The 19,222-nt window shown below is 59.2% G+C and overlaps 2 protein-coding genes across 5 annotated transcripts in view; one reads left to right on the forward strand and one right to left on the reverse strand.

Annotated features, from left to right (window-relative positions):
- Positions 1-1,372: 1,372 nt before the first annotated feature.
- NFKB2 (nuclear factor kappa B subunit 2) lies at positions 1,373-12,157 on the forward strand. Of its 2 annotated transcripts, none has more exons than XM_069019488.1 (24): positions 1,373-1,428; positions 4,198-4,381; positions 5,420-5,473; positions 5,828-5,906; positions 6,379-6,419; positions 6,521-6,619; positions 6,851-7,002; positions 7,605-7,711; positions 7,858-8,016; positions 8,105-8,209; positions 8,350-8,435; positions 8,554-8,692; positions 8,772-8,891; positions 8,975-9,160; positions 9,323-9,464; positions 9,602-9,716; positions 9,918-10,125; positions 10,249-10,418; positions 10,579-10,681; positions 10,804-11,033; positions 11,229-11,298; positions 11,409-11,581; positions 11,659-11,770; positions 11,858-12,157. In XM_069019488.1, exons 2-24 carry the CDS (start codon positions 4,337-4,339, stop codon positions 11,971-11,973), a joined length of 2,811 nt encoding a protein of 936 aa, XP_068875589.1. In that variant the 5' UTR covers positions 1,373-1,428; positions 4,198-4,336; the 3' UTR covers positions 11,974-12,157. The 2 variants fall into 2 exon arrangements, with proteins under 2 accessions (XP_068875589.1, XP_068875590.1); XM_069019489.1 differs by having other exon boundaries at positions 5,420-5,464.
- A 95-nt stretch (positions 12,158-12,252) lies between these two features.
- Positions 12,253-19,222, reverse strand: part of PSD (pleckstrin and Sec7 domain containing) — a 34,965-nt gene continuing 27,995 nt past the window's right edge. For all 3 annotated transcript variants that reach the window (XM_069019482.1, XM_069019484.1, XM_069019483.1), the window contains 7 exons: positions 18,764-18,807; positions 17,332-17,510; positions 16,427-16,497; positions 15,689-15,846; positions 15,221-15,365; positions 14,468-14,611; positions 12,253-14,212 (listed from right to left, as the gene is read on the reverse strand). In XM_069019482.1, coding sequence (XP_068875583.1) covers positions 13,976-14,212; positions 14,468-14,611; positions 15,221-15,365; positions 15,689-15,846; positions 16,427-16,497; positions 17,332-17,510; positions 18,764-18,807 — 978 coding nt within the window. In that variant the 3' untranslated portion in view covers positions 12,253-13,975. The remainder of the gene's footprint in view (positions 14,213-14,467; positions 14,612-15,220; positions 15,366-15,688; positions 15,847-16,426; positions 16,498-17,331; positions 17,511-18,763; positions 18,808-19,222) is intronic.

Raw genomic sequence — 19,222 nt, forward strand, 5'->3', positions numbered from 1 at the left:
CTCTGGGGTAGCCTGGTCTGAGTCAGGGGCTGCTGAAGGCCATCATACAGAGGCTTCCTCCTATAAGGGATGTGGGGGAACAGGGGGCTCACTCTCCCTTCACCACACGAGCCTGGTGTGCTGGAAGGGGAGATCTCTGTTCTTCCCTCCTCCACAGGGGTAAGGTTCAGCTGAGCAAGCCTTCCAGCTGGCTACTGTGACCGTCAGAGGAGCCAAAATCCCCAAGTGCCTTTTCCCTTCCTTGGGAAGTGACTGTGCTGCCAGTCTGTCTGCAACCCCAGTGAGGATGGCAGCAGGGGTTCTCTCCCTGTCTGCCTTCCCAGTTGGGGGTGGTGTCTCACTCTGCTGCAGGATGACACCAGCAGTCCCGGCTGGACTGTGCTGACCCCCCAGCACCAGGGCTCTCACTGCTCAGGGCCTTCCATGCCTTCAGTCAATGACTTTCCCCATGTTTTTTCAGCTTTGAGAATTGCTGAGGCAGGTTTCACCTCCTGGGTCACAGCATTCCCGTGCTCCCAGCCAGTTTGGGAAATGAGTCTCTGAATTTACCATCATACAGGGGATGTCCTGCAGGCACTCTGCCTGCAGAGCAGTGGACTTCCCCTCTGTGCTGCTGCCAGCTGAAGCTGTCCCAGGGAGTGCAGTCATGGAAAGGGAAAGCGCTTCTGTAGGAACAGAGGAAGCGTGTGCCACATTCTTCTGGGACTCCCAAATCCGTCCTGGGGTGCCTTGGCTGGTGCCTGCCTGGCAGGACCCCATCCCGCTCAGCTGCAGCATCCTTGGGCAGGGGGTTGGGGTGTCAAGGGGTCTGAGTGCTGTGTGTGTGTGTGTGTATGTATAGATCTACAAATATATATATATATATACATACATATATATAAAATCCCCTTGTCCCTGGAGAGGGGCATTTACTGCTGCTGCTGCTGCTGCTGTGCGCATTGATCGAGTTGGGCGTTCCTATTTGCCCACCTTTTCCAAACCGGCCTGTAAATCCACCAGTATATGTAGTTCAAAGAGCATTTCTGACTTTTGTATCTAATATATTTTTTAAAAAGTATATATAAAGACAACAGTGAATTTACAATAATAAAAGTGAAAATCAGCCATGGGTGAGGCACATGGTCCTTCCCCGCTGGGGTAGCAGCTGCCTTTGGGAATGGGGTGAAGGGTCCTGTCCTCCCCTCGGGGGACAGCCAGGAGCCCAGGGCTCGGTTCCCTGGCCCGAGTGCCGGGCAGGTGGGGGATAGGCGGTGTCGCCGGGATGCAGCAGTCTGGAGTTGCCCGTCCCTTCAGGGGTGCTCCGGCCCGCCCTCCCGCTGTCTCCGCCGGGCGGAGCCGGGCCCGGGAAGCCCCGGGAGGCGGAGCCGGGTCGGGACTTTCCCGGCACCGCGGCCGGGGCGCGGCGGCCGGCCTGAGGCTGGGATGAAGGTAAGCGGCCGGGCCGGGGTGGGATTCCTCGGGGGTGCCGGGGGGATGCGCCCGGGCAGGGCGGGCAGGGCTATCCGCGCCGGCGGGAGAGCGGTTCCCAGGGAAAGGGAGCTGAGCGGTGCAGAGGTTTAAAGCTCCTGTGCCTGGGCTGCCCGTCCCAGCGGAAGGGTCCTGGGCTCCCTCTCGCTCCAGCAGCCATGCCGGTCCCTGGTTGCCTCTGGGTCGGCCATGGGGCCAGCTGGGGTAGGGGATGTTGGGAAGATCCAGGCTGGAGAGACAGTTGCTCTCTTGGAGGGGAGACAGTAGGTCCCAGCGCTGGCGCTTATACCCTTTTCCCTGCCGGTGGGGAAGTTCCTTATTTCCTATGTTGCCAGTGGGTTCTGCCCCATCCTGCAGCTCTCCTTCTTGCATGCTGAGCCCTGTCTGCGCTGGGGCAGGGCTGGCTTGCTGCCCACTCCGAGGGGAACAGATCCGTGCCTGCGGGCTCGGCAAGCTCTAGCCCAAATGGAGCCGTGAGCACCAACACGGTAGTGGCACTGTGGGCAGAGTGGAAACTGGAGAGAGTGAGAAACACCAAACGCCGCGCTGACGCTGGGAGGGGTTCTCTGAGGGCATACAGCTGGATTAATAGTTCATAACACAACAGCAAAGGAGCTAATTTACAGGCCCTTAGAGGAGAAAACCAGAAGATAAGTGGGTGGCTGGGGTTTGCCAAAACCACCTTGACAGCCACAATGGGAGTAAAGGCATTTTATGCAGAGATATACAAATGGCTTCAGTGCTCAAAGGTAGGCTTTCAGGAGGGGAAAGCTTGGACAGCTTTCAGGGAGAGGGGATTTCTCTCTGCCATACTTGCTGGTCAAGGACTTGGTTTCCAGGAGTCACTGTGAACGCGATATGAGAGAGACCCAGCAGCCTCTTGCCAGTAGCTGTTGGGACTCCAGGGGTGGAACAGAGCACAGGATTAGTGCAGAAAGCAAGGCCAAGTATTTAGAGCCGTTGTTTGCAGGTGTTAGCAGACCCCAGGGAAATAAAAATGTGAAGGGAAGAGTATGTTAGAGGAGCAGCCAGCTGAGTGGCTAGTGCAGTTCAGATCAGGGCTGCACTTGTGCACTTGTGCTGCCTCCTTCATTTCTGGAGCACCCTTTCCCATGGCTACTAAACACTCCTGCTTCAGATAGGCTGATGTATGTTTCCCTCCTGCCTGCAGGGTATCAGCTCTGCAAGTCAGCCGACTGTCATGAGAGGAAGGAAAATAGCACCTGCATTACTAGGTCACGTTCAAGGAGCTGCAGGCATGGAAGAATGGCTTTAACTCGCACTGCTTGCCAAAGGCTGCCCCTTAATTGAAGCAGTCTGGCTGGCACAGGGAGGCTGTGCTGTCTAGCAGTGCTGCACTCCGGGGCAGGGAGCTGGTGCTGCTCCGGGCAGTGCCTTGCAGCTGGGTTGCTGCTCTTTACCCCCATTCCCAACAATGCCCAGAGAATCCTTCCTGAACCCTAGGAATGTGTGAAGATGGGGAGGAATTAGCCAAGCAAAAAGGGTCTGCAGTTTAAGCCCATGATCCAGGTCAGATGTGTTGGGTAACACAGAGCAGGGAATGCAGGGATGAAGGAAGGAGAGATGGGTTCCCTTCTGGGACATGGGGGGGGGATAAAAGCTGCGCGTACTACACTCCTGGGGGAAACCCTGGGAAGAGAAAGTCCTGGGGACCAGAGAGGCATGCTGCTTGGCACAGGAGGCAGGAATTTACCTTGAGAGCAGGTCTGAGGTTGCCTGAGGTTGCTTTTCTAGGAATAAAGAAGCAGGTGGTGACACCATCTTTGCTCAGCAAGCAAAGTGGGCTTCCTCCAGCACACACTGCACAAGGGTGTAGGGCTATGGCCAGCAACCTCCAGAGAGAACCAGAGCTGTGTGCGATGGGGAGACGCAGGCACGACTCCATGACATTCCCTAGTCATGCTGTTTGCTGCAACAAGTGGAGGTGTCCTAGGCAGCAGTGAGCGAGCTGTGAAAACCCCTCAAGAGGAGATGAAGCTGATGCCACTGGAGAGGGGGAGCTGTGCTATTCAAGGGGCACAATCTGTTCTTACCCAGCAGCTTCAGGCCTGGGCTCCCCCACCAGGCTCAGCAGGTAGGGTTCAAAGTGGCTGTTCCCAGCACACTGAACATTTGTCTCTTTGTTCACTTCTCTGGAAAATCTGTGCCAGCAGATAGGGTGGCTGGCTGCTGGTGGCAGGCTGAAGCTGTCCAGGTGGGGTGACCGGTGGGATGCCAACAGCAGGCAGTGTGTGCTGCTTCCCACAGGCCAGCAGGGGCCTGTGTCCATGTTCCTAGGCCTTCGGAAGCCCTTGCAGAATGGCAGGAGGAAAGTCCCCACCTCATTTTGCAGTGCTGGATCTCCACCTTCCTTGCACCCTCCTCTGCACTTGCAGGTCCCACAGACACCACATCCCAGGCTGCACGGCTGCCTGGGATGTATCTTTGGGCTCAGGGGCAGGCTAAGCGGGAAAAACCTCAGGCTTGGGGTCATAGGACAGCCCCTTTGGAAGACTTGAGTGGCTGAAAAATGTCCTTGAAAAGGCTCTGTTCAGCTTCTGAAGAATATGAGTCACACACGGATTGAACAATCCCCTTCCTTCCCCTCTTCTCCCACACACTCAAAATCCCCTGAGTGGGACCTGTAGCAACCACTGATTCAGAAATTCATGGTATGAGGGCACCGTGGAGTCAGATACGTTTTTTTTTTCTTTTCTTTTCATTGGTTAGTGAGAAGAACTGTGGAGCGTGCCCGTAGGCTCTCCCCTGATCCTGCCCCTTTGCTAGAAGTCGCCGGTGGTTTTCTGCGGTCAGGCAGACCTTGACCCCAGCGGAACTCCTGTCTGTGGTACTGGTAGTCCCTGTGGCGATGCTGGGGCTGGACGGGTTTCTGAGACCAGCCTCTTCCTCCCCGGTGAGTAGGAGGATGTGAGCGTTGTGGGCGGCAGGGAAGGCCCCCTGCTTCTGGCGGTGCCTTGCTGGGGTCGGCGGGAAGTATTCAGTGCTGAGTGCTGGGGCGGTGGGAGATGCTCCTACAGGGAGCTCTGGGGCTGCCGCTTCCACTTTGAAGCCAGTGGGAAGGAGGCAATGGGAACACGGATAGCGAATGCCTCTCTCAGGCCACCTCCGCGGGAAGGATGGCGGGGCTGCTGTGTAAGTTGAAATGGGGGAGAGGGAAAGCACCCCTTTGGGTGCCTGGCGAGGGGCTGCAGACTCTGCTTTGGTCTGCAGAGTCCTGGAGAGATTCCCCTGGCCAGGGGGGAGCCAGTGGGCTTGGGGACAGCACTTTGGGGCGACTCCTGTTTGAGTCCACAGGGGCTTGGAGGCGACATCCCTGTGCGAGGTGGGATGATGTGGGGTAGGGACCCTGGAAGACCGAGGGGCTGCTGCGGGGCTTTATGGCGCGGGCGGGTGGTTTCAGCCGTGCTGCACTGCAGGTCTTGCTGGGGAAGGGCTGATGGCAGCGCAGCGGGGACTGGCGCCCGTAGCGGGACAGGCGGCCGGGGACGGTGCGGGGCAAATCCCTCCCTGCTCCCGGAGGGAAAATTCGGTACATCTGGCGCCACGGAGCTGCCAGGCAGCGCCCGGACGAGAACGGCCGGGGGAGGCGAGCGGGAGTGCTCCGGGATTTCCAGCCCGCCCGGGGCTCCGAGTCCAAAATTCCCAGGCGAGGAGGGGACAGCCCGCCCCATGACCCCGGGCGGCCGCCGGCGGGCGCAGGAGCAGCCGGGCCGAGCAGAGCCCCGCTCCGAGCCGTGCCGGGCCGAGCCCCGCGTCCCCAGCCCCGCGTCCCCAGTCCGGTGCCCCGGGCCGGCTCGGGCCGTGCCCCGGCCGTGGCGGGGCGGGGCGGTGACGCGCGGGCCCGTCATTTCCCGGCTCGGCGGGGTTTCTAGGGACTTTCCGGAGCGGCGGTGCCTTCCTGCAGCCCCGCTCAACCCCCCTCTCCCCGCAGGCCGGCGGCCGGCCCCGCGCCGACATGGACGAGCAGTTCCAACCCGTGAGTGCGGTACGGATCGGATCGGATCGGATCGGATCGGATCGGATCGGATCGGATCGGCCCGGGGGGTGTCGCTGCCTGGTCCCCGCCCCGGAGCTGGGCAGGGAGCAGTGTCCGACCCCACGGTGGGGTGGGAGGTGGGGGTCTGTGCCTGCTTCCGGGGTGGGAGGTGGAAGGGTCTGTGTCAGCCTCCAGGGTGGGCACTGAGGGGTCTGCACCTGCCCACCTCTCTTCCCAGGGAGGGACAGGGGATCTGTGCCTGCCCCGATGGGGGTCCGTGCCAGACTGCCATCACCCCCTCAGGATAGTTGGGGATTCCAGCCCCAACACACTCTCACACTCATCTTCCCTCCCATCACCTAGTGCCTGGATGGGATTGACTACGATGACTTCAGTTTTGGCTCCCACATGATGGAGCAGAAGGAGCCCCTGATGGAGACGGGTAAGGGCCCCTCTGGCAGTGCCCTTCCAGGGGTCCCCAGCTGCAGTGGAGTTTCCCGGCAGGTTGACTCACACCTCTTAGTTCCCAGAAGCACCACAGGCTTTGTCCTTACTGGCCCCACTGTGGGTTGGCTGGGAATCCCTGCTCTGTGCCACCAGGATGGGGCTTGTTCCATCTGGCTCTTCTGCTCAGTCTACCAGGGACTGCCAGGTTGGGCTGTGACCTCCTGAGCATCCCTGCTCCCCAAGTGACAGAGCATCCTCTGGCCCTCCCCTCCTCTTCCTGCTGCTCTGACTGCTGTTCCCAGCTGGGCTGTGACAGCACAGGGGTTGGGGGCTCTGAGAACCCCCATGGGACGGACAGGGTTCACATCACCTTCAGTGCTGTCCCTGTATCTTCAGCATCCTCCCTGAGAACATGCACTTTGGTTATCCCATGTTTCTCATTGGTACCTCTCCTTTCTGTCTTCCAGTGGAAGGTCCCTACCTTGTCATTATTGAGCAGCCAAAGCAGGTAAGGATGTCACCCAGGTAAACACAGGTGTAACTGTCACCTCCTGCTGTCATGGCATCAGGCTTTGACCACCCTTAGCTGACCTCTCTTTGCCTCCACAGCGGGGTTTCCGGTTTCGATACGGCTGCGAGGGCCCTTCCCATGGGGGGCTGCCAGGAGCATCCAGTGAGAAGGGGCGCAAGACCTATCCCACTGTCAAGGTGAGCGCTGCCATGGGGAGGGGATGGAGCAGTGTCTTCAGCCAGTATGCATGAGCATCAGGAGGGAGCCTTGAAGGAAGGACAGGAAATATATAAGTTCTTGTGTGTCTCCTGGTGCTGGAGGGAGGGGAGGAGAGGTGGCAGCCATGGGGAGGGACAACAGGGATTTGTAGAGAGTCCTTCAGGCTCCTGGCTTATTGTACCTGACCCCCATCTCCTTCCTCCCTGCAGATCTGTAACTACACAGGGATGGCCCGGATCGAGGTAGACCTGGTGACACACAGTGACCCTCCCCGTGTGCATGCCCACAGCCTGGTGGGCAAGCAGTGCAACGAGGCTGGCAACTGTGTCACGGTTGTGGGACCCAAGGACATGACAGCTCAGTACGTGCAAGGAGGACACAGGGTGGCCTCTTGCCTATGTGGGTGCTGTCTGCAGCTTATGAGATGGGGAGAAGGATAGGGGTTAGTGCACCCTGGGGTTGTGTTTGCTGGCTGAGGTAAGGGGTGTGTCTAGATAAGTTCATGGTTACAGCTCTGTCCTCTGAGCATTTTGCCTGTCTCTGGGTTTTGACATATGCAGCTTATTTTGGGCATCTGTCCTTGAGGTTGCAGCTCCCCAGCTTTGCAGATGACTTTTGAAGCCAGCCTGAGTCACAGGGTTATTCTGCAACTGCTGCCGTTGCTCTTACATATCCAGCCCTGGCTCAGCTCAGTCCCCTGTACATCCCTCTGACCTTCAGTCCTCCTGGTCTTGTCTTTGATAGCCCTTTAGATTTGTCACCTCTGGGAGCCCAGAGTTTCTGGGGCTCCTTTCCTCTCTGCTATGGTTACTCCTCTTCTGCCCCCCACACACTGAATCCCTGCTGCCTGAGTGGCACTGCTGTGTGCTCAAGTCCTTCCTAGCTGCAGGAGTATGTGCCCCTTTGGGCTTGCTGCTCCTGGCCTTGATGCTCCCAGCTCCTGGCAGGTTCCCTCTTCTTCAGGTTCAGCAACCTGGGTGTGCTCCATGTCACCAAAAAGAATATGATGGAGATCATGAAGGAAAAGCTGAAGCAGCAGAAGATGCGCAACAGGAACCATCTGCTGACGGGTGAGGGCAGCCTGGGGACTCAGTGGGCCTCGGCACCATGGGCTGACAGCTGGGGGCTGGGCTGAGCATGGGGCTGGGGTGGGTAGGAAGGGGACCTGGAGCCCTGTCCCCCACACAGCCTGACGTTTGTCCCCCTACCCTGGCAGAAGTGGAGCTGCGTGAGATTGAGCTGGAGGCGAAGGAGCTGAAGAAGGTGATGGACCTGAGCATTGTGCGGTTGCGCTTCACCGCCTACCTCCGTGACAGCAGTGGGAACTTCACGCTGGCCCTCCAGCCTGTCATCTCGGACCCCATCCATGACAGCAGTGAGCATGGGGCCAGTCTGAGAAAGGGACGGGGCAGGCGGGGGTAAGGACTTCTGCCCAGTGTCTCCCAACACGTCTTGCTCTGCAGAGTCCCCTGGAGCTTCCAACCTGAAGATCTCACGGATGGATAAGACAGCAGGCTCCGTGCGGGGAGGAGACGAAGTCTACTTGCTGTGTGATAAAGTTCAGAAAGGTAAAAGCCATTCTCTCCAGATTAAACCTTCTGGGGGGGCTGTGGCAGGAGAGATTTGGGTCCCCTGGATGGTCAGGGGTCTGTGTCCCTGGAGCCTTTTTGGGATAAGGAGGCAGTGCCAGTGCCACTTCTCTCCCCAGATGACATTGAGGTGCGTTTCTACGAGGATGACGAGAATGGCTGGCAGGCCTTCGGGGACTTTTCTCCTACGGATGTGCACAAGCAGGTACAGGGGAGGTGGGGAGTGTCCTGCTCTGCTCCGAGGCACATGGATGCCCTGTGGGGTGAGGTAGCCCCAGCTCCAGGATGATCAGGACCTCATGTCCATCATGTCCTGCCCACAGTACGCCATTGTCTTCCGCACACCCCCCTACCACAAGCCCAAGATCGACCGTCCTGTCACCGTCTTCCTGCAGCTGAAGCGGAAGCGGGGAGGGGACGTGAGTGACTCCAAGCAGTTCACCTACTACCCAGTGGTGGAAGGTGAGCACCCCCCAGGCAGGCTGGCATGGGCCCTGCTGCTGGGGCTGCCCCTCACCCTGCTGCCCCTCTCTCCCCACAGATAAGGAAGAAGTGGAGAGGAAGCGCAAGAAAGTCCTGCCTCAGTTTCCTCAGCACTTTGGCGGTGGCTCGCACATGGGGGGGGCCGGCGGGGGGGCCGGGGGCTTTGGCTCTGGAGGAGGTGAGTGGGGCTGCTTCTTCCCCCTCCTCGCTCAGGTGGCTGAGGCTCCCTTCTGCTCACCCATCCTCTGCCTTGCCCTGCAGGTGGGAACCTCAGCTTCCCATACTCCCCTGGGCTGACCTACAACAGCATCTACTCACCCGGCCCCCACCCAGTGGGGAGCTACCAGGGGGGTATGCAGATGAAGGGCCCCGAGGCAGAGGGGCCTGGGAGTGACAGGCAAGCCCCTGAAGAAGAGAGCACATACTGCAAGGAGCTGCAAAAGCACGGTAGGAGGGGCTGAGCTTGAGGGAGGGCTGGGGGACATTGCTCAGGAGAGGAGGCATGGATTTGGGACCTTTCGGGGTTGTGTGCTGCTCTCCACACCTGGTGGATGCAGAAGGGTGGACGAGGCTGCTGCTCCTGGAGGTGACATCCTGCTTTGCCCTCAGCCCAGCTGTGCCAGCTGTGGATGCTGGCACTAGCCCGTCGCAATGCCCATGCCCTGCTCGACTACTCGGTCACCGCCGACCCCCGCATGCTGCTGGCAGTCCAGAGACACCTGGCCGCATCACAGGATGAGAACGGAGACACGTGAGCACACGAGGGGTTTGAAGGGAGAGCATGGGGGTCTTGTTGTCTGTCAGAGCCATTATGGGGGCTCTGGGGGTGGCAGGGAGTATGTGGAGAAGCATGGAGCTGAGCTAGGGGCCATTCCACTCTCTCTACAGGCCTTTGCACCTCGCTATTATCCATGAACAGACAGCTGTGATCAAGCAGCTGATCGATGTAATTGTTAGCATCCCCAGCCAGCAGATCATCAACATCTCCAATAACCTGCAACAGGTACATGTTTTTCAGAGCAGCCAGTTCTCCTCTACATGGGAGTAGTTCCTCACTCCTGTTTTCCAGCCCTGGGGGCTCCTGTAGCTGCTCCTGCTGAGGGGAGGCTGCAGATCTGAACAAGTTGCAGCTACTGGAAAGAATGGTGGCGCAGCACTTGGCTTCTCTTGTGAGCGCTGCTGAGGATGTGCTGCTGTCCCGCAGACGCCGCTGCATCTGGCAGTCATCACCAAGCAGCCCCAAGTGGTCCAGCTCCTGCTGCAAGCCCGCGCTGACCCAACCTTGTTGGACCGCTATGGCAATTCTCTACTGCACCTGGCACTCCAGGCTGGCGATGAAGAAATGCTGAGGACACTGCTGGCTCACCTGGGCTCGGCTTCCCCTTATCTGCTCCGCCTGCCCAATTTCCATGGTGAGTGAGGCTCACGGACGATGGCCAGGATCCCAGTGGGTCCTGGGGCCTGGCCAGAAGGGCTTGGCCCTTGACCATCATGGGCTTGGCCAGAAGGCTGCTGAGCCTATCCCCATCTTGCAGGCCTCCTGCCTGTGCATTTGGCTGTGAAGGCAAAGAGTTTGGCTTGCCTGGACCTGCTGGTCAGGACAGGAGCAGATGTGAATGCAGTGGAGAGGCAAAGCGGGAGGACCCCCCTGCACCTGGCTGTGGAGATGGAGAACCTGAACATGGCCACCCACCTGGTGAAGAAGGTATGGGGTGACTGGTGTAGTGGTAGCTATGGGACAGGGATGGCAAGCAGCCTCCTAAAGGCTCCTGTCAGAAGTGGGGGCTCCTCTGAGGCCTTGGGGTGATGGTGTAGGAGGAGCAGTGCCCAGGCAGCCCATCCTCATGGCTTCACACCTTTCTTAGCTGGGAGCAGACGTCAACAGCCGGACTTTCTCTGGGAACACACCCCTGCACTTGGCTGCTGGCCTAGGCTCCCCCACCCTCACCAAACTGCTCCTTAAAGCTGGTAAGGCACTGCCCTTCCTCCTTTCCCTTCCCTCCCCATAGCCCTGGCTGCCGCCTGTGCTAGGTGGTGCCAGGCACAAGGTCAGACCCCTGGGCCAGGCTCATGCCACCCTTTCCTGACAGGGGCAGATGTTTTGTGTGAGAATGATGAGCCCATGAGCCTATCCTCATCGGAGGCCAGCAGCGACACAGACACTGACCCTGAGGAGCAGGAGCTGGCCATGGATCTGGGGGAGCCAGCCCCAGCTGCAGAGCATAGCACCAACCCCAAGCTCCTCACACAGGGGCACTGGCAGGCAGGGCACAGGCAGCGCCGCTGCCACACGTCCCTGGACCTGACTCGGAGCCAAAAGGTGTGTGGCACAGCGGGACAGACTCGCTGGGAGTGTTTCTGTGCAGGCCACGGCATGGATGGGGTGGAGTTCCAGGAAATGCTTCCGTGAGGATGCCTGCGCTCCTCCGTGTCCTGCAGAGACCCATGGTGTGAGGAGGTGATGGGGGATCTGGGCAGTGCTTTGGAGGATGCTGACATCCATGTCTGTCTGCAGGTGCGGGAGATTCTACTGCAGGCCTCCCAGCAGGGGCCCGAGGCAGAACTGCCCACTGCCCCCCAGCCAGGTGAGCAGCTCCTTTCACCCCTGCTTAAAAGCACCATACCCAGGGGCAGGGTGACACCCTCCTGGCAGCAGGGATGGGCAGCCTGTGATGGGGGCACCTCTCTCACACAGGGAAGGTCCTGTCACTGGACAATGAGGCGCTGAAGGGGCTGGAGCAGCTGCTGAACCAGGACTGCAGTGGGTCAGACTGGATTGAGCTGGCCAAGCGCCTGGGGCTCTGCAGCCTCGTGGAGACCTACAAGGACACCCCCTCGCCCAGTGTCAGCCTCCTGCGCAGTTACGAGGTCAGTGCCTGGCTGGGGTGCCCCTGTCTCCCCTGCCTGTCCGGCGACAAGCCCTGCTCAGTGCCCTCTCTCCACAGCTGGCCGGTGGCAGCCTGGGGGGACTGCTAGAGGCGCTGGACTCTATGGGGCTCCACAACGCCGTGAGGATGCTCCACAAAACTGAGGCGCTGGAGAAGCTGCAAAGCACAGGTACAGAGTGAGGGCTGGGGGGCAGGGAGTGTCTCTGCTGCCCCCGTGTTGCCCCATCGCTAAGAGCACCCGGGGTTTGCTTTGCAGAGCTGAAGGAAGACAGTGCCTACGGCAGTGAGTCGGTGGAGGAGGAGCAGGCGCCCACACTGGCCCTGAAGCCGGGGGGTGAGCTGCCCCCCAGCCAGCAGCCACAGGTGCACTGAGGAGCCAGCCAGCAGCCCCTGTGACCACACTGGGAGCTGCACTGCCCTCTGCCTTGCCCACACAAGTGCCTTCTGGACTTGGGGTCCGGCTGCCTGGACTCAGGGGGATGGGATGCAGCTGGCTCCTGCCCGTCTCTGCTTTTATTTAATGGTCCCTCTTCTGAATAAAAGGACACAGGTTCTATTAGTCTTTGCCCTCCCTCTCTCCAGCCCCAGCCATGAGCTGGTGGGCATTAACCCCCCTGAACCCTGCCTGGGTCTGGAAGTCTGGCAACAAGGAGACTGCTGCCAGCCCCTCCTCAGCATCTCTCTGTGCTGGGGCTGTCCCCAACCATGGGGAAGAAACCACAGCGCACCCAAGAAGTGAAGAGTGAGTTTTACTTCAGTAACTGAGAGAAGAAGCTGTACAAAGGTTTGTTTTCCCCTCCACCCCCCAAGCCACCTGGGGCAAGGGTGGATTTTTTTTTTTTTTTTTTTTTTTTTTGCAATAGACTCAAAAGAGCAGAATAAAAAGTTTTGACACATTCGCAAAGTCAGTGCTGAAACCAGCCAGGTCCCAGGCGGCTGAGAACTGCGTGTGTGCCAGCCCCTGGTCACAGCCCTTCACTGTGCCCAGATCCCTTTCTGGACAATCCTGCAGCCATGCTCCATCACTTGCCCCTTGCTCTGGACAAGCATCTGTCAGCCCACTCTGGAGTGGTGGGGGCTGCCCCAGCCTGTCCCTCACCTTGGCAAGGAGGGCGCCTGTGGCTGAGGAAGGGGCTGCACCACTGCTGCTGCAGCAAGAGGACTGCAGCACTGCAGACCAGGCTTTGCTGGCAGCTTCCACGGCCCCAGGCATGGATGGTTGTAAAAGGTGTGGAAAGAAAAGCTGGCTCCAGCCTGTACTGGAGCCATAGGGCAGGGGGAGCCCCATACCAGCCCTGGCTCCAGGGCTCACCGCCTTATGGGGAGTACTTACACACTGCTGCCCACTGGGTACCAGGTGCTGCAAACAGGGCCAGTCCAGGCTGCCAGCCGTGGGGGTGGAAAATGGGGGTCATGAAGCACCAGTGCATCAGCCTCCCATGCAGCCACACGTGCAGCAATGGGTGTTGCCATCCCAAGGCTGCCTCCTTGGTGCTGGCAGCCACAGGGCTGTCTCCCCGAAGGGTTGCTGGTGCTGAAGTGGAGCTGGGGAGCAGGCAGCAGCAGTACACACAGTAGCCCACACTCAGCTTACTGCAGGGTGGGGGTGTGGGGAGCTGGATCTCCCAAGTCCTTTTAAAAATCTTTCCCCCAGAGTGCAGTGCTTACAAGATATGGCTGGGTTTGTGGTTTTCTGTTTTTTTAAACAGTTCCCAAAAAGCATCAAAAGTAGCCCCCAAAAAAACCTCCCTAGTGGTCAGCTCGATCTGGTACTAAAAAGTGCAAAACTGTATCACAAAAACTGTTCAAAAGTTGTAAGAAAGCGAGGAGGGTGCACAGGTGATTGAGGTGGCAGGGAGGGGACCAGGTGCTGTTTCCCCAGTTTCCCTGACCACCAGCCCCAGGAGAGGGGACAGTCTAGGGCTGTTCCCCTCCCATCTACCCCCATGGCACGATGGAGCTGGACAAGCAGCCGCTGGCTATTTTTTGCTGCGTCTTTTGTTTGGTTTTTTTTTTTTTTAAAACCATTGAAGAATTGAGCCCAGCAGGTAGGTTTCAGTTGCTCCCTCTCCCTGGGGCAGCAAGAGTAGGTCCTGCAGCCAAGTGCAGGACAAGGAGGGGCAGGAACAAGTCTGATAGGGCCAGGCAGCTCCTGCAGGCAAGGACTGGGGACCATCCTGCTCTGCCACTGTCTCCAGTGGAGGGGCCATGGCTCTGCATGGCTGGTGCTGACGGCTGCAGAAGGGCTGCCACCCCCTCCAGCTCGTGCCGCAGACAGACGGACACATGCAGGGTCTCAGCAGGCACACGGCCTCCACCCCCGTGCTGGGGGGACAGGAACAGAGCTGCAGTGCAGGCAGCTGAGGCCCCTCACTTACGACTTCTGGGGGTGGCCGGGGGGCTGGCGGCCAGCGCGCTCTGAGATGTTGCGCTTCACCTTGGTTGTGCTGGAGGGCTCTGCGTTGAGCGAGGGGCTGGAGCGGGACTTTTTCAGGCCATCATCCTCCCCACCCGCTGTGTCCAAGAGGCTGGACTCAAATGCTGCCAGGTCCTCAGAGCCAGCCTTCAGCTTGGCCCGCAGCAGCATGGCATAGGTGCCATAGCGGGATTTCTGGGGAGCACAGTGCAGCAGAGAGAGAGGTTGGCAAGCTGGGTACTGTCCTATGGCCAGCATCCCTGCAGAGGGGGGATGCTCATGGTCCCTCCAACCCAGCCAGCATCCCAGGGCAGAGGAATACTTGTGGTCTTAGACCACAGCAGTGGCAGTGTAACTCAGCTGATGGGATGGGTTGGTCCCCTCACTGAGGATGGCCAAACAGGTAGGGGCAGAGGGCCTGAGGGTAGAGGGGGGCATCTTCCAGCTCACCTCAAATTCCAGGTACTCTTCCTTCTGCTTTAGCTCCTCGTACTCCTTGCCTTTCACCTTCTTCTCAGGCAGTGAAGAACGATGCTCCAGTAGCTCCGCTGACATTGTCTTGAACTTGGTCTCATGGTTCTTCACCTGTTCCTCCTGGGAAAGGGTGGCACTATGTCAGTGCCCTGCTCTGTCCCCCTAGTAATGTGAGCTGGCTGGGCACAGAACAGGTTTTTCCCCTTCTAGGAGCAGCCAGGATCTCAGCTTCTGCTCCCAGGTTTGATTTTTGTTTTTTTAAATGGCAGGCAAAATCACAGGCTCTTGGGGGGAATCTGCTCTCACCTCATAGGAGGACTGACTGCAGTCTTAAAGCAGAAAAATTTAATCCCTCTCAAACTAGGCTGGTGGTTTTTTAAATCCTTTCTGCTCTATGAATAACTGCCCTGGTATGCACGAGTGCCAGCTAATCCCCCCAGCTGGTTGCCTTTCAAGGTCCCTCGCAGGACCTTGCAAGTCATGATGTGGAACCACTTTCTCCTCCGTGGTCGGACCATCACCTGAGTCCAGCCCCGCTGCCAGGAACAAGACCTCACTGTCTGCCCCCAGTCTCAGTACCCCTTTTCTTTGTCTCCCCCTTGGCCCTTTACCTCGCTGGGGAGGCAGCTGGGTGCATGGCACCACACAGATCCCTCTATAGGGGAAAGTGCCACTGGCAGATCCAGGGGTTTGTCCCAGGCTCACCATTGCCCCCACACCGTGGCCCACCTGAGACAGCCTGGTGCAGGAGCTGGGCAGCAGCGGGCGGCTGAACTTCTTCTGGGAGCCGATGGCTGCGGGGAAGGGGGGTGCAGAGAACATGGCTGCCACCACGTTGATGCGTGTGATCCACGAGTGCATCTGTTCAGGGTTCCTGAGAAAAAAGGCCAAAATACAGATGGGCTATCTGTGTCAAAGACAGAGGGCTCTGCTCTGCAGACAAAGTCTGAGTCCCCCAGGCCTGGCCCTGGCCAGCCATGGCATCTGGGACTCTACCCACAGCTAACCTGAGCCCAGCAGGGTAGGAAAAAGAGGAGCTGGGCAAAGCTCAGCACTGACATCAGGTCCCTCTCCTTCCAGAAAGGGCCAGGACAGGAGAGAGCAAGGTGGCCCTAAGCCCCATCCCACCCTACATTCAAGTCAGGGGAGTCCCTGTGCCCTGGCGTGGGGCCCAGCCAGGGATCCTGAAGGACTCACTGTGCTTGGAAAAGGAAGACCCTCCAGTCAGCTGTCCTGAGGTAGAAGACATTGGGTCGCTTGCTGTAGTCAGATGCCCGCGTGGCAAGTGAATGGTGGATGCTAATAGCATTCTTCAGTTCTTCTTCTGCCAGAGCCTTCCCTGGCTTATACTCCTCCTGCAAATCATGGGGTGTTTCAGAGCCAGCTCAGGGATGCACCCCACCATGAGTCAGCTCTATGAGGTTTCAGGAACTGCAGACTAGTGCTGGCTGTGGCAGAGCTTGGAGCTTACCCTCCACGAGGCAGCTGCAGACTCTGCTTCCAGCTCATGCTACACCCCTGGAGAGAGGCTGCACAACCTAGGTGCATTGGCTTGGCAACAGCACAGGGGCTGCTCCCCACTGCCCCCAGTTCCCTGTGTATGTGCCTGCAGGGAACTGGATGTGCAGCCCAATGCCCCACTCAGGGCAAAGACCCTGATGCCCTTCTTCCCAGCCAGGCCCCCTGCATGCAGAGCTCTCAGTTAGTAGTGCCTTTCACTGCCCAGGCTGTACCCAAGCACCCTGCAAAAAGGAATGCCACCAGACCCCCAAGCAGCTGCTCAGGCATGCAGGGTGCTGAGTCTACTTAAGCCAGGCTTTGCAGTGCTGTGTGCTGCAGCCCCTCTCTCACTGCTGTGGAGACTGCTGTGACCCACCCTCTGGACTGGGGACAATCCCTCTCCTTGATGTGGACAGAGGTGGCCCTGCCGCCTACCTTCTGCAGGTAGAGAATCATCCCCTTCAGGATGGCGTGGAAGGGCTTCCAGCCGCGCTTCCCTCGGGGTGCTGCCGAGGAAGAGAGAGCAGCTCAGACATCAGCCTCAGAATTGAGCGGGGGTAAAAGCCACCCCCCACCCTCCTCCAGCCAGCCCTGCCACAACGCACGTCACCCCACCCCCGGGACGGGCAGCACGCCAGGACTGTCCCTGCGCACCTGAGCCCATGCAGGCCGCGTGGCTGGCAGATGGTGCTGCTGGCAGGGGGGCCGCTGCCGCCTCCCGGGGCCAGCGCCGTGCTGCGCTCCCCCTGCGCTCCCCCCTGCGCTCCCTGCCTCGCTGCCTGTGCTTGGCTTCACCGCTGCCTCCATGCTCGGGCATGGGGACAAGGCGGTGCTGCCTGCCAGGTAATGCTGGCTTTGAAGGGCGGCTGCATCTAATCAGATCTAGGCAGCATTAGATGGCCAGGGCTTAGGAGGGATTTTATGGGGAATACAGTGAACATGCCTGGCAGTGCCCAACCAGCTGCAGCCCTCTGTGAGCCTTGTCTATCACACCACAGGACACCTTCCTTCATCCACACAATCCTGTGGTAGGGGTGCAACAGGAGACCCCACCCCATCACCCTGCCTGCCCCTTTCCCAGTGCTGTGGGCAGGGGCTTCACTTCCTGCCTGCTCGGCATCTGCCAAGCCCTGATGGTGCATGTGGATGGGCAGGGACAGGCCTTTCAGCTCCCCAGCCTGAGAGCTGAATTATGCCTGGAACAGCACTGATGCTGGAGGCTGGCATGATGCTACAGTTGGACATCACATAGTGACTCCTGCCCTGCTTCCCATTCACTTCTGGAGTTCACTAGTGCCCTCTTGCCCCAGGGGCCTCCCATGGCCTCCACAGGCACCTACTTTTCTTGCAGTCAGGATCAGCGTGGATCTTGCGGACTAACAGCCCATGCTTGTAAGTGGCAATGCTGGAGTCCTGGGAAAAGTCCAGAAAGGGGTTACTGCAGCTGCTGATGCGCTTGATGGACTTCGGGTTGGGATCTGCCAGCTCTGAGAGGGACTTTCTCAGCTCCTCCTCATCTCTGCCAATCAGATTTGGGTGGGGAAAGAGTTTGTTACCTTTCTGGGAAAAGCAAATACCAAGTTCCCCACTGGTCGGTGCCACTTTTAGGCCTGGCTTCTGAAAGGGAAGCCAGGAGCAGCAGGCCAGGATGAGCAGTCTTCCATCAGCACTGGTGAGCATCCCAAACCTAGCCATGCCCATGTGCCCCTGTCTCTCTAGACAGCCAAGGTGCTGCCTGGTCCCTTGAAAGACAAGGCATTGGGCTTTTACTGCTGATTCAGGGTGGGACCCCTGCCTGCCCCAGGGATTGAGGAGCCTTTTTTTGGGCAGGGGTGTGACAGATGCCAGCCAGCTGATGAGCCAGAAGCGATGGAGGAGCAGTACCCCAGGGCTTGGCACTACCACAGCGCCCCAGTCCACGGCATAACGGCATACAGGCTCACTGCTGGTCCCCAGCTGGTAGGAAGGAGGCATAGAATGGCCATAGAATGGAATGCCCCCACGAGGAGAGACGCAGGCTCTGGTCCCCACATTTTAAGGGTGGCAGCCAGACTACAGGGCCCAGAGCCAGAGGCAAAGGGGTGCAGGGGGACTGTGGTGGGAAGGCGTTGGGCAGTACCATCCAAGGGCAGGAGCAGGTGTGGGCAGGAGCAGGTGTGGGCTCCCACCCGGTCACAGCCCCTCACTATGGGCAGGCTGCACTGGTGCCACTCCCCCCCGCCCGCAGGAAGATGTGGGAGCCCAGAGCTGCTGCCTCCCCGCTCCCTCAGCCGCTCGCTGCTAATTAAACCCCTCAGCATCTGCCGGCGTCTCCATGGCAGCGGTCGAGCGCATCGCTCAGCACTGGGTAGGACCGGGCTGATTAATCCCTGCAGCGCAGGCGCTGCTGCTCCTGCTGCTGGAGATGGCAGCTGTAGGTGAGGGTGCAGGCACCCTGTGGGGCCCTGGCACAGCCACAGCACCTCCAGAGGCTGTCTATTCCCACCCTGGGCACAGCCACCAAGGCACAAACCCATGCCAAAGCTGCAAGAAACCTTGGCCTCAGATGGCTTTCCCCCAGCATGCTGGAGAAGGGACCCCCATGGCAGTGCTGAGGGCAGCCAGGGGTACACTGCCTGCACCCCAGCCCAACCCAGCCCAAGCTCCCTCTCCTGCTCTCATCCTCACAGGGGCACCTGCCCTGCAGCATCATGGCTTGTGCGGCCTCGGGGGCTGGCTGGACTCACTGCCCACCCAGTGCCATACAGCAGCATCCCCTGCAGGGGTACTTACATGGCCCACTGCAGCTTCTCGTTCTTGATGGAGCCATACAGTGCCTGCAGAGAGAAGAGTGGGGGGGTCAGCAGGACAGTGGTGCCAGGCTGGGGGTCTGCTCTGGGGAACAGAGGAGGCACGCCAGACTGGCTCAGGGACACCAGAGGTTAAGGTAACCCCATGTCAGTTCTGGTCCAGCCCTGTCCTGGCTAGGCTAGCCAGCTGACCTCGATTTAGGGGTACAGACACTTTCTCCTGGGGACCACGGGACCTGCAAACCACCCCCCACCTCAAGGACAATGCTGGGGATGGCCCTGGCATTTTGCCCTCTCCTACCCTTTGTCTCTACCTGCCTGTGACAGTGCCACAGTGTTAGCAGCATAATGGTGAGGCACACCTAACATTTCCAAGTGCTTGGGAGAGCTGTTTCTCCCTATTCCAAGGTGTTCCAGACCGGTAAAAGTGACAGCCTTCAGG

Source organism: Aphelocoma coerulescens, chromosome 6, assembly GCF_041296385.1.
Source record: "Aphelocoma coerulescens isolate FSJ_1873_10779 chromosome 6, UR_Acoe_1.0, whole genome shotgun sequence".
In the NCBI taxonomy this organism is placed as follows: domain Eukaryota; kingdom Metazoa; phylum Chordata; class Aves; order Passeriformes; family Corvidae; genus Aphelocoma; species Aphelocoma coerulescens.